This window comes from Rana temporaria, chromosome 4, assembly GCF_905171775.1.
Source record: "Rana temporaria chromosome 4, aRanTem1.1, whole genome shotgun sequence".
Classification (NCBI taxonomy): domain Eukaryota; kingdom Metazoa; phylum Chordata; class Amphibia; order Anura; family Ranidae; genus Rana; species Rana temporaria.
Window position 1 is genome coordinate 111,800,963 of NC_053492.1, and position 27,080 is coordinate 111,828,042.

The 27,080-nt window shown below is 46.2% G+C and overlaps 1 protein-coding gene across 1 annotated transcript; it reads right to left on the reverse strand.

The window, feature by feature from the left end:
- Positions 1–7,509: 7,509 nt before the first annotated feature.
- On the reverse strand, positions 7,510–25,985 carry LOC120936445 (galactose-3-O-sulfotransferase 2-like). Its single transcript, XM_040348780.1, has 4 exons — positions 25,804–25,985; positions 20,988–21,083; positions 10,022–10,313; positions 7,510–8,497 (listed from the first exon to the last, which is right to left on the reverse strand). The coding sequence occupies exons 1-4, from the start codon at positions 25,830–25,832 to the stop codon at positions 7,712–7,714; spliced, it is 1,203 nt and encodes a 400-aa protein (XP_040204714.1). The 5' UTR covers positions 25,833–25,985; the 3' UTR covers positions 7,510–7,711.
- Positions 25,986–27,080: the final 1,095 nt, after the last annotated feature.

Sequence of the window (27,080 nt, forward strand, 5' to 3'; positions counted from 1 at the left end):
AAGGTCTTCCTACTGCCATCCTTACGACTTCTTCGTACCAGGGTCTCCTGGGCCAAGCCGGGGCGACCAAAATCACAGACTTTCCTTCCCTCTTGACTCTCTGAAGGAATCGTGGGAGAAGCAAAACTGGAGGAAATGCATAAATCAGGGAATACTGATCCCATGAGATTGTCAGGGCATCTGACCCTTGAGCATAGGGATCTCTTGTTCTTGACACAAAGCTGTCCAATTTTGCATTGAACCTGGAAGCCAACAGGTCCACATCTGGGGTTCCCCATTTCTGACATATGATCTAAAACATATCGGGGTGTAGAGACCATTCTCCTGGACTTATTGATATAGGCCACGGCCGTAGCATTGTCGTACTGAACCCGAACAGGCCAGCCTTGCGGTCTGTGCGACCAAACTTTGAGGGCCAAATGAATTGCCCGAATCTCCAGAATGTTGATGAGTAGAAACTTTTCGGCCCCGGACCACTTCCCCTGGGCAGATGCTTTTTCTAGCACTGCCCCCATCTGACGTCCAGACGGTCCCAATATATGTTATTTGTTATGTCCTGTCTTTCTTGTGTATGTACCTGTATTGACCTGTACCAGGTCTTGATTGGCCCAGGTCTCACAGTGATTTTTTTTAGCCCCTTTTTCATATTCTTCCACTCATCATGTTTTGTATAAAAAAATATTTATATTTTTGATTAACTCCATAGTCAATGTGTTCCTAGTAGTCCCTCTTGTTTTTCAGTCTTTTATATTGAACCACTGACTTAATACACATGATTGTTATCAATAGCCTCGATTTTCTCTACTTTATTTATAGCACTGCCCCCCAGCTTAGAAGGCTGGCGTCTGTGGTCACCACTTTCCAGGTAACTGGAGTGAAGGATTTTCCTTCTGACAGATTTTGGGGGAGCAACCACCAATTGAGGCTCTGGTGAATCCCTGGAGATAAGATTATAGGAAGATCCAGGGCTTGAACATCTTTGTTCCAAGCAGACAGAATTCAGCCCTGTAAAGGTCTTGAGTGAAACTGGGCATAAGGGACAGCCTCGAATGAGGCTATCATCTTTCCCAATAATCTCATGCATAGACGGATGGAAGGCCTTCTTTTTGCCTTTACCACTCGAACCAAGTCTCCTATGGCTTTTGCCTTCGGCTTGGAAAGTAATACCTTGCTTAGGGATGTGTCTATAATCATGCCCAAGTACTCTAGCCTTTTTTGAGGCTGCAAGGAAGATTTCTTTAGATTGAGGAGGCAGCCTAGGTACTCTAAATATTCCACTGTGCTGTGCACATTGTGGACCAAGCGTGCGGCGGACAGATCTATGATTAACAGATCGTCCAGGTAGGCTGTTACTGCTATGCCTCGTGCCCTTAACCTTGCTAGGGCCGGGGCCAGTATTTTTGTGAAACACTCGAGGTGCTGTAGCCAGTCTAAAAAGGAAGGGCCACAAACTGAAAGTGGCGCTGATCCACCGCAAACCTTAGAAACCTTTGGTGAGCGGGGAATATTGGCACATGTAGATATGCATCTTTGATGTCTATTGATGCCAGGAATTCTCCTTCCTGAAGGGTGGAAACAACTGAACGGACAGACACCATGCGGAAGGAGCGAATGTTCAGAAACTGATTCATACTTTTCAGATCTAGGATGGGTCTGACATCCCGTCTGGTTTTGGAACCTTAAACAGGTTTGAATAGAATCCTGACCCCTGATCCTCTGGGGCTAACTCTATGATTACCCCTTGGGACAACAGGTGCTCCAAGGCCAACAGTAAAGGCCTTATTTTTTTCTGGATCTTTGGCAACTCTTGATCTCAGAAAACGGGGTGGCGGAAGTTCTCTGAACTCTAGCGTGTAGCCTGAGGACACTGTGGTGATGACCCACTTGTCCTGAAACTTGTTCCGCCAGGCGTTTGAAAAATGCAGCAGCCTTTCCCCCACTCGGCCGAGCGGGAGCATCCCTTCATAGGGAAGTTTTTGGGGTCTGTTTAGACCTTGAACCCCAAGTTTTTTTCTGCCCTGGGCCTTTCCCCTAGTATTAGACTGGGGTGACCATCGCCACTGCCTGGAGACTGAGTTTCCAGGGGCTGGAGAAAGAGTAAGTTTAAAAGAGGGACGCTTACTCTTCTTCTTAACCGGCAATAGAGTAGACTTGCCTCCGGTAATCTTTTGAATGTATTTATTTAGGCCATCACCAAACAGGCGTTCTCCCCCAAAGGGGAACGCTGCCAAGTATTTCTTGCAGAAAGCCTCGGCCTCCCAATGTTTTAACCAAAGGGACCTGTGCATGTGTACCTGCAGGAGATTCAAGCGAGATGCTTGTTGAACAGAGTCCATAATCGCATCACTCGCAAAGCACAAGGCCTTAGGAAGGTCCTCATAAACCTCAATCTCCTCTGTAGGGAGGAGGTTAATCATCTGCTTCATTTGTTCCTTGACGAACTGACATACACCAATGGCTGTAACTGCAGGTTGTTCTACAGCCCTAGCCATTGCAGAGAAGGCTTTTAATAGGGACTCCAGCTTTTTATCAGTTGGATCCTTAAAACCCTGCGTGTTGTCTAAAGGACAGGTCAGGTTTTTGTTTGCACAAGAAATAGCTGAATCAATAGCAGATACCCCCATTTCTTGGTGAAACCTTCCATCATAGGATAAAGGAGGGAAAACTGCTTACTAGGGATAAGCCGAACACCCCCCCGTTCGGTTCGCACCAGAACCTTCGAACGGACCGACCGTTCGCGCGAACATTTAGAACCCCATTGACGTCTATGGGACTCGAACGTTCGAATTCAAAAGTGCTAATTTTAAAGCCTAATATGCAAGTTATTGTCGTAAAACGTCTTTGAGAACCTGGGTCTTGCCCCAGGGAACATGTATCAATGGAAAAAAAGTTTTAAAAAGGTTGTTTTTTCTGAAGCAGTGATTTTAATGATGCTTAAAGTGAAAAAAAAAAAAAGAAAAATTCCTTTAAATATTGTACCTGCTGGGTGTCTATAGTATGCCTGTGAAGTGGCATGTGTTTAGAACTGTCCCTGCACAAAATGAGATTACTATAAGAAAAAGGTAATTTAAAACTGCTTGCGGCTTTAATGTAATGTCTGGTCCCTGCAATATGGATGAAAATCATTGAGAAAAATAGCACAGACACAGACAGTACACACACCACGTAGCTTTAGGTGCACACTGCAGAGGACACGGGCAGTACACACACCACATAGCTTTTGGTGCACACTGCAGAGGACACAGGCAGTACACACCATGTAGCTTTGGGTGCACACTGCAGAGGACACAGGCAGTACACACCACATAGCTTTAGGTGCACACTGCAGAGGACACAGGCAGTACACACACCACGTAGCTTTAGGTGCACACTGCAGAGGACACAGGCAGTACACACCACGTAGCTTTAGGTGCACACTGCAGAGGACACAGGCAGTACACCACGTGAGAATACTGCAGCTAGCACAATCAAAAGGAGGCAATTTGTAAGTGGCACACACCATTTTTGTATAAAATTGCACCTGCATCTTTAGCAAATGAGAAGTCGCAGGAAACCTCTCATCCTCAGACTGCACATGATCCTCATCTCCAGAGAGGAATTTTTCACCCTCAGAAGGCTCATCTGAAAAGAGAGCCAGAGCAGATGAAGGGGATCTACCCTGTTTTCTACTATCTCTCAAGGAGGTAGCGACAATATTAGCAATCCTTCCTTCCAAGCCATCCAAAGCAACTTTTAAAGCATCTTCATATTCAGTGACGTATACAGGAGCTGCCATAGTAGAAGCTGCAAAACCAGACAGGGGCTCATCCTGTGAGGCTGCTATCAGGCTTACAGAGGGGGATGGTAAACTGCAGGCAAGTTCAGAATCCTTAGCCGTACGTGGGGATTTTCTGGTGTCTCTTTTACTCGCCCTAGACCCTCTTCTCGGGGACATAGTCCTTACTGCAAAGCAAAGGTACTATCCACAAATATAAATGCAATCACTGTTTTGCTATAGTCTTAAGCCTCGTACACACGATCAGTCCATCCGATGAGAACGGACCGATGGACCGTTTTCATTGGTTAACCGATGAAGCTGACTGATGGTCCGTCGCGCCTACACACCATCAGTTAAAAAAATGTAAAACACGACGTGCTGAAAAAAACAAAGTTCAATGCTTCCAAGCATGCGTCGACTTGATTCTGAGCATGCATGGATTTTTAACCGATGGTTGTGCCTACTAACGATCGTTTTTTTCCCATCGGTTAGGAATCCATTGGTTAAATTTAAAGCAAGTTGGCTTTTTTTAACCGATGGTTAAATAACCTATGGGGCCCACACACGATCGGTTTTGACAGATGAAAACGGTCCATCAGACCGTTGTCCTCTGTTCAACCTATCGTGTGTACGAGGCCTTACAATACACAAAAATATCAGCTCACTGCACAACCTGATGCTGAGTAGGAGTCTTAGGTTTGCCTGGTTCAATCCACAGGGATGCTTACAGCCCACAGCTCTGTGTCCATGCTGCTTACACAAGGCTCTGGCGTGCTGGGCTTTTGAACCAGCCTCTTGACGCCTGCACACAGGTGTCCTGCATTGCGTACGGATCACTAGCAACCACCGGCCCTCCCCCTATCCATGTCTCTATTCAGACATTCCCGGCGCACACACGCGCCGCTGTCATGGCGGTACCCAGGAGACGAGGAAGAGGGGGGAGAGTTTACTGAGGGGCATCTTGTGGACCCCTGTATGAGTATTGTGGCAGAGCCTGCATCGGAAGGAGGTGAGTGGTGTTAAATTTGACCAACTTCGCTAATCATGTATTCCTGGAAGGCTATGTAAGAAAACACCAGGTTTGCACTTACTCCCTCCAGTGGTGAGAACCAGGAAAGACATCCTACTCCAAAGGAGATAACACATAAATAAAATTATCTTCTTTTTACCTGAACCACGCCGCAGGAAAGCTACTAAAAGTAATTCCAGCTTTCACCCATCACAGCGGGCAAGTTGTGCCAACCTTCAGGTTTACCAAGGGTTTTATTAGGAAAAACCTTATACCTGGACCTGTAGAAGACTCTGCCAGAAACTTTTCGTGCCACATATGTTTTAGTACACCAAAGTCTGGATCCCAAAGCCCAGACCTCCACAGAGAGACATTATAGGCAAACCTTGTTTCTTCTTACACGAGGCCCGGGTACCAACCATCTTAGGCCTTTGATATCAGCCTGAGGAATGGATCCGGTTATAGCTCCTAGGTCTCCCCAGCCAGACCATCAAAAGAGCATTTTTCTTCTTAGCACATGTTTAACGTGACCAACCACCTTATGCCTGGTGAAAAAACTGAGGTACTCTCTATTTGGGAGGGGTTAAATAGCGGAGGAACTCAATTCTAATTGGGTTTGCCAGTGTCCAATCACCTGTGGTGAATATATAAACCATTAAGTAATTAAGGCTCTGTATCCTGTGATGTATGATCAAGAAAATGCACCCTAGGGAAAAAGAATCCTTTGTTAAGAGTACAATATTGGGGTTACAGTGCTGTCTGTCCAGCACTACACATTTGAAAGTAGTTATTTAAGATGATTGCAAATTGAACAAAGTGTGGCCAAGCAGTGAAAAAAGCAAATAGAAGTGTAGACTGCATCACAAGAGGCATAGGAGTGCATTCCGGGTGTGCATGTGCACACCCTAATCACCCTGTGGGGCGCAGATTCCCCCTGCCTAAAACAAAACTCTGCCCTACTGACACCGTCCACTGCTCTACTGACAAAGTCAACTGCACTACTGACAAAGTCCACTGCTCTACTGACTGACACCATCCACTGTCCTACTGAAACCAACCTCTGCCCTACTGATATATATATATATATATATATATATACACCGTATACTCACACATGTGCGTTTGGGTGTGCACACCTATGACTAGAGGGATCACCAGCAAGAGGAAGGGGGTCCTGATTTCCTATATAGATCTTTAATTAGACCTCATTAAGAAAAATGTGTCCAGTTCTGGAGACCTCACTTACAAAAAGATATTGATAAGATAGAACAGGTCCAGAGATGGACAACAAAATTGGTGAAAGGTCTGAGGGTTGAAACAGGAGAGATTTCAGGAACTTAATATTTAGAGTCTGGGAGAAAGAAGGGACATGGGAGACCTTTAAATACATCAAGGGTTTAATGAGGTTTAGGAGGGCAGTATTTTTAAAATGAAGCCAAGATCAAGAACACAAGGACATCACCTCAAACTAGCAGGACAAAAGTTCAAAACTAATTTTAGAAAGTATTAGGTTACTGAAAGAGTAGTTGATGCTTGGAAAATACTTCCAGTAGATGTAGTGAATCAGTCAACAGTAGGGACCCTTTCCCACGTACGGATCCCGTGAAGTTCCGTACCTTTCTTATCCGCTTGCTCAGCGGGGATTGCTCCGCTGATCCCCGCTGAGCCGACAGATGACAGGGCAGTTCTTGCACACTGTGACCGCCCTGTCAGATCTCCGCTCTCCTCTATGGGGGGATCGGATGAACACAGACCATCTGTCCGTGTTCACCCGATATGATCTGTAGACTGATGGAAAAATAAATCTTCCCTTGTTTGCAGAATCGGACCATAGCGGGGACCGATGAGATCGGGTGTCAGCGGATGAACATCGGGATACATGTATGTCCGTATTTCATCCAAAAATGGATAGATGAAATACAGACATACTGGGCTAGATTCAGATAGGTTAGCGGATCTTTATCTGATTTATGATCCGCCGCCACAAGTTTTTGAGCCAAGTGCTTTATTCAGAAAGCACTTGCCTGTAAAGTTGCGGCGGCGTATCGTAAATCCCCTGGCGGAATTCAAATTCCGTGGCTAGGGGGCGTGTTAAATTTAAATCAGGCGCCGCGAACGAACTGCGCATGCGCCGTCCGCTAAATTTCCCAGCGTGCATTGCTCCAAATGACGTCGCCAGGACGTCATTGGTTTCGACGTGAACGTAAATTACGTCCATCCATATTCGCGAACGACTTACGCAAACGACGTAAAAAATTCAAAATTCCACCCGGGAACGACGTCCATACTTAACATAGGATACGCCGCATATAGCAGGGGTAACTATACGCCGGAAAAAGCCGAACGCAAACGACGTAAAAGAAATGCGCCGGGCGGTCGTTTGTTTCTGAATCGGCGTAACTCCTCATTTGCATATTCCTCGCGTATACAAACGGAAGCGCCACCTAGCGGCTAGCGTGAGATTGCAGCCTAAGATCCGACGGTGTAAGTCACTTACACCTGTCGGATCTTAGGGAGATCTATGCGGAACCTGATTCTATGAATCAGGCGCATAGATCCGACCGATGGAACTCAGAGATACAACGGCGTATCAGGAGATACGCCGTCGTATATCTTTCTGAATCTTCCCCACTGTCCGTACGTGTGAAAGGGTCATTAGTGTATTCAGACATGCTTGGGATAAACAAAGATCTATACTCAGACAAAGAAGTTAAAAAAGTATAAATATAAAAAAAAGACTCCATGGACCACTTGGTCTTTTTTCTGCCTTCACTCTTCTATGTTTCTATGTTGTAAAATTGTAGTCATCAATACTGACAATGAATTGCTTTAGCCTGCCTTTTTAATGTTTTATTCCTTGCCTTTTTACTATTGTCCAACCCCTTGCACTATATCAGACCTTAGAACAATTCCAGAACTACAGAAACAAATATCAGTCTGGCATGTTATGCTCTGGCTTTATAATAATGAATTTGTGTTTGTTTTCTTTTTTGCTTGAAACGTACGAGATTACTATACTGAACCTCTGGTATAATAAGTCTATGACACAAGGGCTTGTTTGTTGTAATTCCAGGTTTCAGGTTATATCCAAGAATTGTGGTTATTCCAAACTGAGTGCCTTTTAAGTGACTGGGAGAAACACCACCCTGCAGACATTTTTTTCCAGCCTCAGCCCTTTTCATTTGTAATATACGCACCTCGCGTTGCATTCGCTCCCTTCCAAACTTCTTTACATGTTTCCAGAAGGAATTGTTGAAATAGATATACAATTGCCAGTCAAGGCTGTTCCATCTTTTCACTTTCTCTTGTGTTTGCAAAGTGAGGGCTTTCTTGGTGGTGTTACTTCTCCTATTCAGTGGAAAGGACAAGATATCATCAAATGACCAACAAAGGGCATTCTTCAAAAGAATAAGAGACTCATCAAAGTATTCCATGATAAGCACTAGTTTAAAGATTCTATCTATTGTCCCTTGGGTTGACTTTGCATTTTTAATGGTGTCAAGTCCATTGGGATCGAATCCTAAATCAAAGGTCATTAAGTTTTTAGCTAAGTGGCTTTTGTTCATTTTAACATCATAATATGTAGAGGTATTGGTGAGAAAGTCTTCCAGGTTCTTAGCCTTTGCAAATGGCCCTTTGTCCTTAAAGTAAGAAAAAGACGACTCCATTAGCGAAATTGGGTTCCGTAGGATAGTGAAATAAAAAGTGTCATTTGCCATTACTTTTTGAACCTGTAAATAAAAGCATAAATCATTAGTTGGTCTCTGTTACATGAAGGGATATACTGTATATACAGTATATATATATATATATATATATATATATATATATATATATATATATATATATATATATATATATATACACACAGTATATTTTTAAAGTACTTTTCGTTTCCAAGAATTTTTTATTGGTAAATTGCATAATAAACAAATACAAATGTCTAATAGAGCAAATTATATACCATCAAGCTCGACCAACGATAACATTCAAAACAGGAAGAGGCCTGAGAATAGGCCTTTATGTCTAACTTATTTATTGTAAGCACTCATCCATGGTCACCTCGGCTCCCTGCAGCAGCAGCACAGACAGGGCGATCAGCATGGGAGGCTCTCCAAAGGGAGATCTGTGTATGATGGGAGGAGAAGGGGGACTGGGAGACAAGCCTGCTGTGTCCTCCGGAAAGCTGGCTTGCATAGGACTGCACCTATGTTTGTTTGTCTGGTAGAAGTGTGCACTGGAGGCACTGGGCTCTGTACAAAGAAATAGATGGAGGTGATTCGGAGGGGGGAGGGGGGTGCTTATGCTGGCCGTATGTACAGGGGGGCCAGGTCACAATTGTGACCCCTGTAGCTATGCCCCTGGGTGTATCCTACCCTTTAATATGATGTAACTTACATCCTTACTCATTGTAGTCTCCTATATTTTATGCAAAATGCACAAGGCTCAGAAAGAAATATTCTATTTGACTGTATTCATGCCGGATTTACTCCCTTTGCCGCCCCAAGGCCGGGTCCTTAAATGCTGGACACCTGCCCGCCCCCCCCCCCCCCCACACACACACACACCATCACATAGGGGGCTTCTGAGACCCCCCCATGTGATAAAATGCTCATGCAGAGCAAGGGGTATATTACTGTTATCTCGTGCAAGAGCCGTATCTGCAAGGGGCGGGTTTATTACTGTTATATGGTGTATATCCATAATACATGTTTAAATGCATCCCCTGTAGCCATTCTGTGGTGAAGGGGATAAGACATAAGCAGAATAACAATATACTCTGACAAGTGTTGAAAACGGCCATCAACATTTTTATCATCTCTGTCCATCATTTTAAAATTTGCCCCTGCACCCACTGCCGCCCCGAGTCCTGGCCTCGGTGGCCTTGTCAGGAATCCGACCCTGACCGTATTCGAGGCATATTACAACAATTGGAGTCAAAATAGGTGATGTAGACAGAGACAGATGCATCTTGGGAAGGCTACATCACTAGTGCCTTTCGTCTCAGATGATGTGCACTGTCACAGTGCAGACCTCGAGGTTCCAGTAAGTAAAAGCTCTAGAGCAGGGGTCTCAAACTGATGCAGGGCTGCCAGTTTGAGACCCTTGCTCTAGAGAGTAAAGGAAGATGGATGTATATGCCCTTATTGAAAAAGGCCACTGGGAGAAGAATAGGAAAGAAAATAAAAATAAGGTATGGATAGAATAAAAAGATTGGAATCATCTATAAGTAGCTGTCTAAAAGTCTCTCTCACCTCTGTGAACCTGAAGCGCATATGATGGCACATGATGTTGAAATTCTTATTTCCTTTTTCAGAAAAGCTGTCCACATACGAGGCTGAAAAATGTTTTGGGTAAAAGTAATACGTAAAGCGAACAGGTAAGGCAAAGGTCAAATTGTTGAATTCACCGTAGCGCAGAAGGATGTTCATGATGGTGCTACTGGCTGTTTTGTGAGTCTTCAAAAAAAAGATGTTTCTTTTGGGCTGACAGGACCCTCTGCCTTTATTGAGCAGCATTTTCCTGAGGTTTGTTCTGTTCTCAGATCTTAAAACAAAATGATAGGTTTTTTTTCTGTGAGTACGCATTTCGAGTTGTTATTGTTATTTTTACCTTTACCCAAACATGTCACCAAATTGAAAGTTCAAACAAAAGGTGTGTCGTTAACCCCCCTGGCGGTATTCCCGAGTGTGGCTCGGGGTAAGATTTCTGTACCAAAAGCGGTAACCCCGAGCCACACTCGGGATCGCCTCGCAACAGGTTTTACTTACCTTGTCCCTGGATCCTGCGACGCTGCCACGCTGTGTGAGCGAGCTGTGTCTTCTCGCTCGATTCACAGTGTCCCTGTGCCGCCGATCTCCGCTACCTGTGACGTTACGACGCACGGGGCGGAGAACGGCGCCAAATTAAAAAAAGTAAATAAACACATTACATACAGTATACTGTAATTTTACAGATTACAGTACTGTATGTAAAAAATACACACCCCCCTGTCCCTAGTGGTCTGCCCAGTGTCCTGCATGTACTTTTGTATAATAAAAACTGTTCTTTCTGCCTGCAAACTGTAGATTGGCCATAGCAACCAAAAGTGTCCCTTTATGTCAAAAGTGATTTTAGATCAGCTAGAAAACAGCGATAATAAATTATAATCACTTGCAGAATTGAGCGATAGTGATTTGTGGGGAAATTTGTCATAAAAAAATAAAAGTAATGACAGCGACAATTCTGCAACTGAGCAAATTTCAGTGATTTTGAGTTGATTACATTATTGAATATTTTTTATTATAATTATATTATTATTTGTTATCATTATTTATAATTATTTATTATATTATAATTTATGATTTTGTTTTTCAAACTTTTTCATACCCGAGATGTCTACTAGACTCTTGTTTGGACAGATTTAAGTGAGTTATTCCTAAGAATTACAGGCCTACAGTATAAAACGTCAAATTTCCTTGCAAAATAATTGTACCGTTTTCAGCACCTAAAATCTGAAATAATCATACCGCCAGGGGGGTTAAAGGAGAAAGTCAATACTCCCCTCTCCAAACCCTCTTTCCCTGTCTGGCACCACTGAAAACCCCTTTATTCTAACACTTTATAGGACTTTTCATTTTCTGGTTCCCTGCTACCCTCATTGGTACCCTCCACCGGCCCCTATGTCACCACTGGACGCAGTAGTTATGTAGATGTTGGCAGAAAGAACAACGTATCCCTGTGGAGAGCCAGGAGCACGACATTCCTAAATGTGTCAATTTACAAAGAAACTTCAGCTGGGGATTTCTCTTTATTGGGGAGGTATTCAGGCTATGTAAACCTATTCATGGAATTTCATATCAGAAGCACAATGGTCACTACCTAAGCCAGCTCAGCCCACCTGGCTTTCTTCTTCCAACAGTGTCTCTGTTTTTCAGCCTTCTAACATCTAATGTAAACAGAGCATTTGCCATGCATGGGCATTTAAATCAATAATTCATTGCTAAATCCTAGAGAGATCAGGAGGATTTAACACAAGCAAATTCTTGACTTCAAGGAAAATACCATAAAAAAACTTCTAGACACAGGACTACATGCAAAGACAGACAAATAGGAAAGCGCTCTTACCAGTCAATTAAAGAGACTCTGTCACTTTGCCCTAAATTAGTCTATTTAAAGCTCACTCCCCAATCCACCTATACTCTTATTTTATGAGCTCAGTCGATCAGTTGCTCCATTGGCGCTGCCACTAAATACCCAGCACTTTTTGATATGGGGGAGCAAGTGACCTCCTCCCAGCATGCAGTGCTCGTTCCTTATTGTCATTGTCAATTGTCATGTGATAAAGGGAATGTATCATTAACCCTGTGTAAGCTCTGGAACTATCCAGTAAAGAGCTTAAAGGGGTTGTAAAGGTTTGTTTTTTATTTTCTAAATACCGTATTTATCAGTGTATACCGCACACTTTTTGCCCTTAAAATCAGGGCAAAATCGTGGGTGCGCGATATACGCCGATACCCGCTTCCCGCGCCGTGTTTGAACACACTGTGCTGACATATACCGAGCGCAGTACACACGGGTATACTCGGGCAGGCTCGGCTCCTCGCGCGGTCACGTCCTGTACGTCCTTTACGCGAGAGGAGCCGAGCCTGCCCGACTATACCAGAGTGTACTGCGCTAGGTATATGTCGGCGCAGTGGTTCAAACACAGCACGGGAAGCAGGGATTCGACTCGGAGACAGAGCAGGAGGACACCACGGACACCACGATGGCGGCAGAAGGACGCCCTTGCAAGACACCAAAACTGTAAGTATAATAAAAAAAATCCAGGAATGTCAGGGCTACATTAGGGGTGCGCGCTATATGCCGGAGTGCGTAATAGGGAGATAAATACGGTAGGTTACTTTAAGCTAATGCATTGTTACCCTTACCCTTACCCTTTCCTTCAATTTTCCTTCAAAAAAAATTTTTTCTTTGTTTTCTTTGTCTGAATTTCTCACTTCCTGTTCCTCCTCAGTAAGGTGTTCAGTAAGCTGTTCTAAATGACTTTCCACCGCTCGGATGATGGTGGAAAGATTACTGAGGAGAAATAGGAAGTGAGAAATTCAAAGAAAAAAAACATTTAGGGAAATGAAAGGAAAGGGTAGGTGAACCAACAATGCACTAGCTTAAAAAAAACTATATAGAAAATAAAAGACAAACCTTTACAACCCCTTTAACCATTATAAGGTCTGTGGAGGAAAGCTGCAGAAAAAAGGTGAATATAATTGAGTCAGAGGGCGTTTAAAAAGAGTCTCTTTAGTGCGTTACAAAAATATCTAAAATAACTCTTTTGCCCTGCACACTTTTGGAATTTCTGAAAAAAAAAGTCAGATGCGAGCCCCATCAAACTTTTTCCGTCTGAATTTCCGACGGAGTTAGAGAGCAGATTCTCTGTTTTTCCGACAGAAAAAAATCAGTTTGTCTGTATGGAATTCCGACTGTACGATTTAACGCATGCTCAGAAGCATTGAACTTCTTTTTCTCGCCTCATCATAGTGTTGTACGTCACCACGTTCTTAACGCTCGAAAGTTCAGAGAACTTTTGTGCAACCGTGTGTATGCATACCAAGCTTGAGTGGAATTCCGTCAGAAAAACCATCCAACTTTTTTTCCGACGGAAATTCCGCTCATGTGTACAGGGCATTATGCTGCGTACACACGATCGAACATCCCGACAACAAAACCGTGGATTTTTTTCCCGGCGGATGTTGGCTCAAACTTGTCTTGCATACACACGGTCAGCCAAATGTTGGAATTTCCGATCGCTAAAGAACGCGGTCACGTACAACACATACAACGGCACTATAAAAGGGAAGTTCAATACCAAGTGCGCCACCCTTTGGGCTCCTTCTGCTAATCTTGTGTTAGTAGAAGTTTGGTGAGAGACGATTCGCGCTTTTATGTCATCTGCTGTTGTTCCCAATCTCTCTGAGTCTCTGAGAAATTCGTTTGTCAGAACTCTGTGTGAATATCAGCAGCAAAACAACTTCATTATTCTAGCATTATAAAAAAGAAGAGAATGCGCTGCATTAAAAGATAAAATTTGCAGCGTGACGAATGATCTATCTCCATTACGAACGCTAGTTTTACCAGACGAGCGCTTCCATCTCGTACTTGATTCAGAGCATGCGTGGCATTTTGTGCGTCAGAATTGTCTACACACGCTCGGAATTTACGAGAACGTATTTTTTTGTCGGAAAATTTGAGATCCAGCTCTCAAATTTTTGTTGTCGGAAATTCCGACAGCAAATGTCCGATGGAGCCAAACACGGTCGGAATTTGCGACAACAAGCTCCCATCGAACATTTGTTGTCGGAAATTATAAGCGTGTGTACGCGGCATTAATGTTAGGACCACAGCACTTTGATCTTGAACAACTGTGATGAGATTTTGTGTGGTCCTAATACATTTTGGTACGGATTCACCTGGGAGATTATTTTAAGCCATAGAGCACTGCGTGGCACTTAACCCTTTCATGACTAAGCCTATTTCTGACATTTGGGGTTTACAAGTTAAAAAAAATATTGTTTGCTAGAAAATGACTTAGAACCCTCAAACATTATGTATACTTTTTTAGCAGAGAATCTAGAGAATAAAATTGCGATTGTTGCAGAATTTTATGTCACACAGTTTTTGTAAAGCGGTCTTTAAACACAACTTTTTGGGGAAGGGAAGATAGGGCTTCTTCTCTTACTCCTCCTGTCATGCATGGGAGTTTACTCCCACTTTAACAGGTTAAAGTTGAACTTCAGGCAGATATAAATATTACAAACAACTTACCTATGTATTAGGGCCTCTGTAAATGTATTTTTTATACACACAGTGTAAGTACCTGAATTTGACCTGGTATATATACCTTTTCAATCCCTGTACCGCAAAGCAAAGACACTTGGAGGGGGGGGCAGTGCAAGTAGCCATTTAAATGTGCAAGGAGCATACTGATATGAGGACAGAGCAGAGTATTACTGAACTACAGCAGAGAAGAATCAGGTATCCTGTCCCGCCAATGATGAAGTCACTGGATGGACAGAAATACAAATTCCTCTGCATATACTCTATGGGCCATATCCACAAAAGAGATACTCCGGCGTAAGCCGTCGTATCTCTGGTTCTAACTTTGGAACTGATCCTCAGAAGCAGTTTTCCTAAGTTAGGCAGAAGATCCGACATCTGTAAGGGACTTACACTGCCGGATCTTAGGATGCAGTACCGCATCCGCCACTGGGGGCATTTCGAGTCGAAATGCCTCTTCTAGTATGCAAATTAGCACTTAGGGCGATCCTCAAAGCTTTTGTGCCTAGTTTTTTCGCCGTAAGTGTTAGTTTGCCTGGTGTAAAACTAGGGCTGCTTTTACAAAGTGTAAAGTTAGTCACACCTTGTAAAGGCCCATTCAAGCGACGGCATTTGGTATGCATTCCCGAGGGAGAACTCCACGGCAATTTGTAAAATCCAAACCGGCATGGGTTCCCCCCCAGGAGCATACCAGGCCCGTAGGTCTGTTATGGGTTGTAAGGAGACCCCCCTACGCCGAAAAATTGACGTAGGGGGTCCCCCTACAATCCATACCAGACCCGTATCCAAAGCAAGCTACCCGGCCGGTCAGGAATGGGAGTGGGGACGAGCGAGCGTCCCCCCCCCTCCTGAGCCGTGCCAGGCCGCATGCCCTCAACATGGGGGGGTTGGGTGCTCTGGGGCAGGGGGGCGCACTGCGGGCCCCCCCACCCCAGAGCACCCTGTCCCCATGTTGATGAGGACAGGACCTCTTCCCGACAACCCTTGCCGTTGGTTGTCGGGGTATGCGGGCGGGGGCTTATCGGAATCTGGGAGTCCCCTTTAATAAGGGGGCCCCCAGATACCGGCCCCCCACCCTAAGTGAATGGATATGGGGTACATCGTACCCCTACCCATTCACCTGTAGGCAAAAAGTAAAATGTAGTAAACACACAACACAAGGCTTTTTAAAATAATTTATTATTCTGCTCCGGATGCCCCCCCTGTCTTCGTTATTAGCTCAATTAGCAGGGGGGGCTTCTTCTTCCGCTCTCCGGGGGTCTTCCACTCTCCGGGGGTCTTCTCCGCTCTCCGGGGGGGCTTCTCCGGACTCCGGGGGGGGCTTCTCCGGACTTCCGGGGGGCTTCTTCCATCTTCTCCCCTCTTCCGCTGTTGACTCGGCGAACCCCGGTTCTTCTGCAGCTCTCCGGTGCCTTCTTCTTCAGCGCTGGCTGCCTGCTATGTTTGTGTGTTAGCTCGATTTCAAACAGGCAGCCGGCGCGGTCTTCTGTGGCGTCATCTTCTCTTCTGTTCTTCTCCCCTCTTCCGATGTTGCCTCGTCGCCTGTTGTCGCTGTAATGATGGAAGCGCGCCTTGCATCCCATTTATATAGGCATCACCGTCCCATCATGCTCCGGCAGGTACCCACGTGGCGGGTGCACGTGGGTAGGCACCCACCACGTGGGTACCTACCGGAGCATGATGGGACGGTGATGCCTATATAAATGGGATGCAAGGCGCGCTTCCATCATTACAGCGACAACAGGCGACGAGGCAACATCGGAAGAAAGGAAGAGAAGACCCTGACGCCACAGAAGACCGCGCTGGCTGCCTGTTTGAAATCGAGCTAACACACAAACATAGCAGGCAGCCAGCGCTGAAGAAGAAGGCACTGGAGAGCTGCAGAAGAACCGGGGTTCGCCGAGTCAACAGCGGAAGAGGGGAGAAGATGGAAGAAGCCCCCCGGAGTCCGGAGAAGCCCCCCCCGGAGTCCGGAGAAGCCCCCCCGGAGAGCGGAGAAGACCCCCGGAGAGTGGAAGACCCCCGGAGAGCGGAAGAAGAAGCCCCCCCTGCTAATTGAGCTAATAACGAAGACAGGGGGGGCATCCGGAGCAGAATAATAAATTATTTTAAAAAGCCTTGTGTTGTGTGTTTACTACATTTTACTTTTTGCCTACAGGTGAATGGGTAGGGGTACGATGTACCCCATATCCATTCACTTAGGGTGGGGGGCCGGTATCTGGGGGCCCCCATATTAAAGGGGACTCCCAGATTCCGATAAGCCCCCGCCCGCATACCCCGACAACCAACGGCAAGGGTTGTCGGGAAGAGGTCCTGTCCTCATCAACATGGGGACAGGGTGCTCTGGGGTGGGGGGGCCCGCAGTGCGCCCCCCTGCCCCAGAGCACCCAACCCCCCCATGTTGAGGGCATGCGGCCTGGCACGGCTCAGGAGGGGGGGGGGGGGCGCTCGCTCGTCCCCACTCCCTTCCTGGCTGGCCGGGTAGCGTGCTTTGGATACGGGTCTGGTATGGATTGTAGGGGGACCCCCTACGTCGATTTTTCGGCGGAGGGGGGTCTCCTTACAACCCATAACAGACCTAAGGGCCTGGTATGCTCCTGGGGGGGGGGAACCCATGCCGGTTTTTTCGTTGAAAATTGGCATGGAGTTCTCCCGCTCAGGAATGCATGCTGAGCGACGCTGTCATTTTTTGTTTTAATTAGGTCTAAACAATAGCGCCGTATTATCTTGTTTTTTGTTTCTTTGTTTACTATGGTATTTTAGTAATTAATACTGGCAGCTTTTCACTGAAATTAATTTTTTCACTGTTAATTTATTTACACGATAGCGCAGTGTTTTTTTCTGTCTATACAGAGAAATCCCTTTCCATATTTCCTACCTTTTTAACTGTTTTTTTTTAAGAAGGATTATACCTAGGACTCAATACAGTAAAACCTTGGTTTGAGAGTAATTTGGTTTGAGAGCGTTTTGCAAGACAAGCAAAATGTTTAAATAAATTTTGACTTGATATACAAGCGATGTCTTGATATAAGAGTTGTGTCATGTCACAACTGAGTATAAAAGAGAAGAGAGACGCCTCTAAGTGTAGCAATATGGTTACATTTTTTTTATTTTTTTTATTAAGTGTATTTTTTTGTGCGTGTACTCGAGAGAGGAGCCGGACTGCAGGAGTTGGGAGTAGGCAGGCCTCCCCCAGAGGCAATCTGCCACCTTTCTCCATGCCCCGGGTGGCAATGGTGGGTGTGTGAGGGGGTCCTCCCACACAGCCCGCCCTACCTGCTCGGCTTTGAAGAGGGACTCCCTATAAGGGAGTGAGAGGATCTAGCCCGCTCAACCAGCCCCGTTAGTCCTTTGCCTCTCTTTTTAGAGACCGCGTGGTCAAAGTGCGTGCATGTTAACCCAATTTCGAGTGCGTGTAAGTGTGGTGGTTTTTGTGGGAGGGGGGTGGGCGTAGAGGCTAGATCCTCTAGCAGGCTTACCTTGCATAGCACACCCACCGGGAGCCGGGCTGAGACCACCAAACTCAATTCACATGTAGCTGAGACCGGGATCCGAACCCCTAGCTGCAGAGGTGAATGGCTTGTCAGCGCAGTGCCAATCGCGTTGAGCCACCGCAGCTCCCCTACAATATGGTTACATTTAATGCAGGTACAACATTATGCAACATATTGCTACACTTATGCTGCGTACACATGATCGGTTCGTCCGATGGACCGTTTTCATCGGACGAACCGATCGTGTGTGGGCCCCATCGTTTTTTTTTTCATCTGTGAGAAAACATAGAACCTGTTTTAAAATTATCTGATTAAAACCGATAGAAAAAAACGATCGTCTGTGGGCAAGTCCATCGGTTAAAAATCCATGCATGCTCAGAATCAAGTCGACGCATGCTCGGAAGCATTGAACTTCATTTTTCTCTGCACGTCGTTGTGTTTTACGTCACCGCGTTCTGACACAAACAGATTTTTAACTGATGGTGTGTAGGCAAGACTGATGAAAGTCAGCTTCATCGGATATCTGATGAAAAAATCCATCGGTCCGTTTTCATCGGATGAACCAATCGTGTGTACAGGACATTAGAAGCGCCTCTCTAAATTCTCTCTTATGGGGAAATTCGCTTTTAATATACAAGTGCTTTGGATTACAAGCATGTTTCTGGAACGAACGCAATCCAAGGTTTTACTGTATGTAGTTTATATCTGTAGCGGTGCCCCCGTGGGGTCGCTGCGTGTTTCAGTGTCCACACATCACCCTGCTGGTCAGACATCTATTTTAGGCAAACCTTTTCCCGTCAATGAACAGTCTCTTGCTTGTTTTTGTTGTTTTAATTCGGGGGTTAAACTTGGATGGGAAAAAGGCACATGGAATGCCCAAATGATGAATACTTCTAATTAAAATAAAGGTAATTGAATCCAAACTGACAGTCTCTTATACTGCACATTTCCTCCAGCACACCACTTGAGGTCACTTGCTTTCCTTATTGTCCAGTTCTAGATTCCTGTCACCGTTAGCACATGGCTAGGCCACACTCTGAATAAGTCCTAAAATGTTTCTAGTAGCCATTTTAGATGAAGAAGATAATTGTGCTAACTGATCCTTGGTGGACTACTGCTCCCAGCACGTCCAATGCAAGTCCTGCCAACCTTCCTGGCTGCAGCAACTTCAATTCAACACCACCACCAATCCTGGCATGTCTCTCCCAGAGCTTCTCACTGTGCTTCTCACGCACAGACACTGGTATGGATCCCTCCTGAATGACTTTCCTGGCTGTGCTCCCTGCTGTCTTCCTCCTGCTCCTGTTTCAGGACACCTCTCAATGACCGTGTAGAGAGAGGCTCCCTCCCAGCTTTGGCGCTCCAAGCCTGAGGTAACCCCCCCCCCCCCCCCGCCCCCAGAAAGGGGGTCCCTCAAGGGCCACCACTGCCTAAGGCTACATTTACACCTATGCATTTTTGGTGCTTTTTGCAGATTTGCACTACAGAACGTGTTGCATAAAAAACCATGTTAAATGGACTGTGGTGCAAATCTGAAAAATGCAAAAAGAACTAAAACTGCATAGGTGTGAATCCAGCCTAACACGCCATCATTCAGTTCTTCCACCTGACAACTCCTCCTACAACAGGCTGACCATGGGTATATATAGGAGGCCTGACCCCTGCCAATCCTAGTTGGGGATAAGTCAGGACTCCCAAATACACCCTATGTCACTTCAGCACTCTGCCCTGCCTCTTTTCCAGAACCTTCTCACTGGAAACAGAGAAGGCGCCCAAGAGCTGAAGCACATGCCAGTCACCCGCTGCATCACTAAACCACTCCCCTGCCCGCAGATCAAAAACAAACAGGCCTAGCTCAAAGCTAAGCCTGCCTAAATGTACCTGCACTGGCAGTAAAAACACAAACACTACACTACTAGTACTTACCTACCTAAGGTAGAGGGCGCTACTTATTACCTTCAAAAGATGGCAAAATGGAGATAAGGGTCAGGCTGGGGAACAAGAATTAGAGAAAGTGCATTACATTGCTTAGCAATGGAGAACCAAGTAGGATTATTCCATCCTAGAGTTTTTAGAAAAGAGCATTGGGATACGTAAGAAACATTTTTTTATTTATTCATTTATTTTAAAGTTATGCTATGCACCTGAGAACATGTAATAAAGTATATCTTATTTCATATCTGATTGCAAAAGTAGGAACACGCTTTAAAGTGGAGGTTCACCCTAAAATTAAAGTCCACCTTAATCACAGGGGATCAGTGTGTACATTTTACGTTCGCTGTCCAAAAAATAAAAATAAATTCCATACCTTCTTTTTTCCTTTGTGAACCAGGCACTTCCTGGTTCGGCTCCCGCGGGAGTGGGCGTGTCGCTGTAGCTGCGATGTCTCCTGGGAGCACAGCGTGATGCTGCCCAGGAGACGATTCCTTAGCTGAAAAGAGGAACAGAGGAACTCTTGCATGATTTCCTACGTCAAATGACTCGTGCAGCCGGTCATGTGACGAGGGCGGATACAATTCCGCCATTTTAAGTGATGGCGAGCATTCACTGCATCCCGGGAAGGATTTGCTTGTGGGCCTCAGAGCGCCCACAAGCAAGATGGAAGCCTCCGGGAATTATTTTTATAAGTTATCTTTTGAGGCTGAAAGACATTGCGGTGGCCTGCGAAATAAGGACACGTGAGTACACACTTAAATATGGGATGAGCGGCAGATGCATATAACAAAAAAAAAAACGTATTCCCGCGGAACCTCCGCTTTAAGTCACGCATTTCAATATGGACTGTAGTTGTTTTACATAAAGAGACTAATGGGAGCTGTTTTTGGCTTTCAACTGTACAGAACTGTAAATATTTATCTGATGAATAATATTAGAGCTCCACACTAATATTTGGTTTGTTTATAAATCCACCTACCTGTCTGGGACTTTGGAACACCAAATCTGTAAGATCATGAGTATTGTACCAGTTACAATGAGAACAGCAGTTGCAATTTTCAGATGCGGAACATTGCTGTAGACATAGTATAAATAAGAAGGCGGAAACCAGTTATTTCCTGTCACATGACATTGACCTATCCACAAGTGTTTTATGCAGCAATCTACAGAGAACACCTCAAAGTACATTACATGCCCCATGCTAGGAAGTATTTCCATCAATATAATATGGTTTACAGAGGTTATATGCACTATATTGTCAAAAGTATTGGGACACCTGCCTTTACATGCACATGAACTTTGAATGGCATCCCAGTCTTAGTCCATAGGGTTCAATATTGAGTTGGTCCACCCTCTGCAGCTATAACAGCTTCAAGTCTTCTTGTAAGGCTGTTTAAGAGTGTGTCTATGGGAATGTTTGACCATATTTCCAGAAGCACATTTATGAGGTCAGGCACTGATGTTGGACGAGAAGCCCTGGCTCGCAGTCTCCGCTCTAATTCATCCCAAAAGTCTTCTATTAGGTTGATGTCAGGACTCAGTGCAGGCCAGTCAAGTTCCTCAACCCCAAACTCACTCATCCATGTCTTTGGAGACCTTGCTTTCTGCACTGGTGCGCAGTCATGTTGGAACAGGAAGAGGTCATCCATAAACTATTCCCTCAAAGTTGGGAGCATTAAATTGTCCAAAATGTCTTGTTATGCTGACTCCTTAAGAGTTTCCTTCACTGGAAATAAGGGGGCAAGCCCAACCCCTGAAAAACAACCACCACATTTTACCCCCCCCCCCCTTCCACCAAATGATTTAGACAGTGCACAAAGCAAGGTCTATAAAGAGATGGATGAACAAGTTTGTGTGTGTAAAGGCAGGTGTCCCAATACTTTTGAAAATATAGTGTATATTATAGATGGGTCAACTTTTAAAAAAAAATACATTTCAGGAAATATAATTCAGGTTCTTCTTCTACTTCTTTTCAAAGAAAACTAGCCATCAACATCAGATGTTCTTTAGACATACAAAATTAAGGTGACTACCAAAATCTCAGATTGCCTATGCATACATTATATTGTCTTTGGTGCCGGTGGTGAATGGAAAAAGAGCCACCGGACATCCCACACACACACATCTGTCCCCCCCCACACACACATCTGTCCCCCCCCCCACACACACACATCTGTCCCCCCCCCCCCACACACACATCTGTCCCCCCCCCCCCACACACATCTCCCCCCCCCCACACACGCATCTGTCCCGTCCCCCACACACACATCTGTCCCCCCCCACACACGCATCTGTCCCGTCCCCCACACACACATCTGTCCCCCCCCCACACACACATCTGTCCCCCCCCACACACACATCTGTCCCCCCCCCCCACACACATCTGTCCCCCCCCCACACACGCATCTGTCCCGTCCCCCACACACACATCTGTCCCCCCCCCACACACGCATCTGTCCCGTCCCCCACACACACATCTGTCCCCCCCCCCCACACACATCTGTCCCCCCCCCCACACACGCATCTGTCCCGTCCCCCACACACACATCTGTCCCCCCCCCACACACGCATCTGTCCCGTCCCCCACACACACACATCTGTCCCCCCCCACACACACATCTGTCCCCCCCCACACACACATCTGTCCCCCCCCACACACATCTGTCCCCCCCCCCACACACACACATCTGTCCCCCCCACACACACACATCTGTCCCCCCCCCACACACACATCTGTCCCCCCCCCACACACATCTGTCCCCCCCCCACACACACATCTGTCCCCCCCCCCCCCACACACATCTGTCCCCCCCCCCCACACACATCTGTCCCCCCCCACACACACATCTGTCCCCCCCCCCACACACACATCTGTCCCCCCCCCCACACACACATCTGTCCCCCCCCACACACACACATCTGTCCCCCCCCCCCACACACGCATCTGTCCCCCCCCCACACACACATCTGTCCCCCCCCCCCACACACATCTGTCCCCCCCCCCCCCACACACGCATCTGTCCCGTCCCCCACACACACATCTGTCCCCCCCCCACACACGCATCTGTCCCGTCCCCCACACACACATCTGTCCCCCCCCCACACACACATCTGCCCCCCCCCACACACACATCTGTCCCCCCCCCACACACACATCTGTCCCCCCCACACACACACATCTGTCCCCCCCCCCACACACGCATCTGTCCCGTCCCCCACACACACATCTGCCCCCCCCCCACACACACATCTGTCCCCCCCCACACACACATCTGTCCCCCCCCCACACACATCTGTCCCCCCCCCCCCACACACACACATCTGTCCCCCCCCACACACACATCTGTCCCCCCCCCCACACACATCTGTCCCCCCCCCACACACACATCTGTCCCCCCCCCCACACACATCTGTCCCCCCCCCCCACACACACACATCTGTCCCCCCCCCCACACACACATCTGTCCCCCCCCCCACACACACACATCTGTTGTCCCCCCACACACACCTGTCCCCCCCCACACACACATCTGTCCCCCCCCACACACACATCTGTCCCCCCCCCACACACATCTGTCCCCCCCCCCCACACACACATCTGTCCCCCCCCCCCACACACACATCTGTCCCCCCCCCCCCACACACACATCTGTCCCCCCCCCCCACACACATCTGTCCCCCCCACACACACACATCTGTCCCCCCCCCCCCACACACACATCTGTCCCCCCCCACACACACATCTGTCCCCCCCCCCCACACACACATCTGTCCCCCCCCCCACACACATCTGTCCCCCCCCCACACACACACACAAACCAGTTTCCCCTCTGTACACAGTGCACTGTAAACATGACAGCAGAGTAAATTTCTTTATTTCTTGTGACTTACTGACTGACTGAGCGTCCTCCTACCTGTGCATCCACTAAGGCTTTTCTGAAGGAGAACTGCGCTGCTGCTCGTCCCTCCTCTTCTCACAGGTCACAACACATCCCCAAGCGACCTGGAGCAGGGTGGAAGCGGGGGGGGGGGATCGGACATCGCGGCGGCAAGCCAGGACTTGCATGTAGGGCTTCAGCCTTCAGCCACCATCTCACCCACCGTTTCTACTTTCTACCATCATGCAGCACTTCCGGCCACTGCCAGCTGCTGTCCATGCTCTCTCCCCTCATCTCACTACCGCTGCTACGGGCTGGCAATAGAGTGGTGAAGGTGATGTGAGTGTCTCCACAGGCGCAACCGCCCAATAGCCTAGCGGCTGGCGCCAATTAGGCATGGTTTTTAAAAACGCCGGTCCGGGAGTTATTTTAATGGTCCGAATCCCCAGCGAGTGGCTGGGGATCAGGATTTTGCCGCCTCCCCTTCCCTGGCGCTCTAGGCAGCCGCCTGACTTGCCTATGCCTAGCGCCGGCCCTGGGTCTGGTACATTATTGCTCTGGTGTTCTATAATAAAGTGTACTATTCAGCCAAAGATAGGTTTATCCAGCTTAAATTTCTTCAAATTTTGTTTGGGTGCAACATCTCACGACCGCGCAATTGTCAGTTAAAGCGGCGCAATGCCGAATTGCAAAAAGTGCTTTGGTTAGGAAGAGGGTAAATTCTTCCGGGGCTGAAGTACTTAAAGGAACACTAAAGGCAGATATTTTTTTTTTTTAAATAACAAACATGTTATACTTACCTCCACTGTGCAGCTCGTTTTGCACAGAGTCCCCGAATCCGGTCTTCTGGGGTCCCTTGGTGGCTGTCTCGGCTCCCCCTCGCAAAAGCTTTCCACCTTCATGCGAGCGAGCTCGCATGATGGAAAGTTTTTGAGAGCGCGCTCCCGTGATACAGCGGCGGCCATAGCCGCCGACTGTATCACTCAGGCCCGCCCCCGGCGCACCGCGTCATCCGCTCTGATTGACAGCAGCGCCAGCCAATGGCTGCGCTGCTATCAATCCGTCCAGCCTAGCCAATCAACGGCCAGGCTGGGAACCGAAGAGGATCACGTGGACTTTCGAGGGGTCAGTTAAGTAAAACGGGGGTTTGGGGGGCGGTACCGTCGGATGTTTTTTCACCTTAATGCATAGGATGCATTAAGGTGAAAAAACATTTACCTTTACAACCCCTTTAATGAATGTACATGAATTATTTTTGTAGAATAATGATGATGTTTGGTGTCACTTCAAGCACATATTTTATACTAATAGCCTACAAATACGTTGTATGCAAAAATCTTTATTTTCTTCCCCTTTCTATGCTATGGGCTCTGGAGAGATTGATGCCAGAAGAATCCTTGATCAAGGAATGTGTACTCCTAATTTGTAAACCACCATCTGTACATTTTGACTATATTAGGCTCACCAAAGGCAAGTCAAATAACTAAAAACCCACATAAAGCACTTCTGTATTTGGCTACACTGATAAAACAGACAATTGCTGCTAGACATAATAACATTGTGCACCAAGTCTGCCCAGATCTACTTCAATTGGCAGCACATACTGCCCTTCGGGTTAAGCAAACTATACATTGTACATTTTGTAAGGAAAATAGAAAAATTAAAGGTGTAATACTTTATTAATAAACCTATATAATTTTGAAAAGAACTTTCACTGGCAGTTCATTTTTTTTAATCTTAAAACACCAAGGTGCATTGGTTCTTGATGAAGGGTCTGCATATAATATGCAATATACACAAAGATTCATTATTATAACATGAGTTATATGTTATTTAAATCACAATACTCATACAATATACAGTTACAATATACTGCAAGTTAATCAATAATAGATGTAAATATCTCACTTTTCTCACCTGCAATGCACCGTTCGCTTTGACATCATGAAATAGCACTTTACAGCACTCACTGTTAAATAAGATCTTTTTCGCACCACCAGGATTTCAGTTTCATAGACTTCTGTATCTGTACTTATTCCACGTCATCATTCTATCTTCCTGCATGATCTGCCTCCTGCATTTGCTCACATCTCTACTTACGCTGTGTACTCAGGTAAGAGCTCTCGTCTTTCACGCTCTCTTTAAAGAGAAAGTAAATCCTGATGGGCTTTACTTCCTCTTTATTTCCCTGGCAGGGTTGCCAACTTTCAGTAAATTTACGAACAGTTTATAAAATCAATAATTGTTGCATCTGTCCATGAATGTCAGTTACAGACATGCAGCCTACATGTCCGTAATGGACGTTCAAGGACAGATGAAAAAAGTACAGATTTTATAAACTGTTTGTAAATTTACTGAAAGTTAGCAACCCTGTTCCCTGCAAAGGTAACGCATAATGGGCTACTATGCATTGCATAGTTTGTATACACCTATTTACATTAGTTTACATACACCTGTAGGTCATGGGGATGAGTCGAACACCCCCCCCTATTCGGTTCGCACCAAAACCGTCGAACGGACCGAATGCTCGCGCGAACATTTAGAACCCCATTGAAGTCTATGGGACTCGAACGTTCGAATACAAAAGTGCTCATTTTAAAGGCTAATATGCAAGTTATTGTCGTAAAACGGGTTTGAGGACCCGGGTCTTGCCCCAGGGAACATGTATCAATGGAAAAAAAAGTTTTAAAAAACGGTCGTTTTTTCTGGAGCAGTGATTTTAACCACTTCCATACCAGGCACTTACGCAGCTTCCTGCCCAAGCTATTTTTCAGCTTTCTGTGCTGTCACACTGTGAATGAGAATTGCGCGGTCATGCTACGCTGTACCCAAACAATTTTTTTATAATTTTGTTCCCACAAATAGAGCTTTCTTTTGGTGGTATTTGATCACCTCTGCGATTTTTATTTTTTGCGCAACAACTAAAAAAAGACCGAAAATGTTGAAAAAAAAATAATTTGTTTCTGTTATGTTTTTTGTAAATAAGTACGTTTTCTTTTTTAATTACGGGCACCGATGAGGTGGCACTGATGAGGTGGCACTGATAGGCGGCACTGATGGACACTGATAGGCGGCGCTGGTATGCTGCACTGATGGGCACTCATAGACGGCACTGATGGGCACTCATAGGCGGCACTGATGGGCACATATGGGTGGCACTAATGGGTACATATGGGTGGCACTGATGGGTACAT

What these genes read in the sequence shown, in the direction of transcription:
- LOC120936445 (XM_040348780.1), bottom strand. Translation starts at nt 25,832, where the DNA reads ATGATGTCAAAGCGAACGGTGCATTGCAG. An exon ending in AAGCGAACGGTGCATTGCAG is followed by an intron (nt 21,084 to 25,803) that starts GTGAGAAAAGTG and finishes CTATGTCTACAG; the next exon opens with CAATGTTCCGCATCTGAAAA. An exon ending in TGCGCTTCAGGTTCACAGAG is followed by an intron (nt 8,498 to 10,021) that starts GTGAGAGAGACT and finishes TTTTATTTACAG; the next exon opens with GTTCAAAAAGTAATGGCAAA.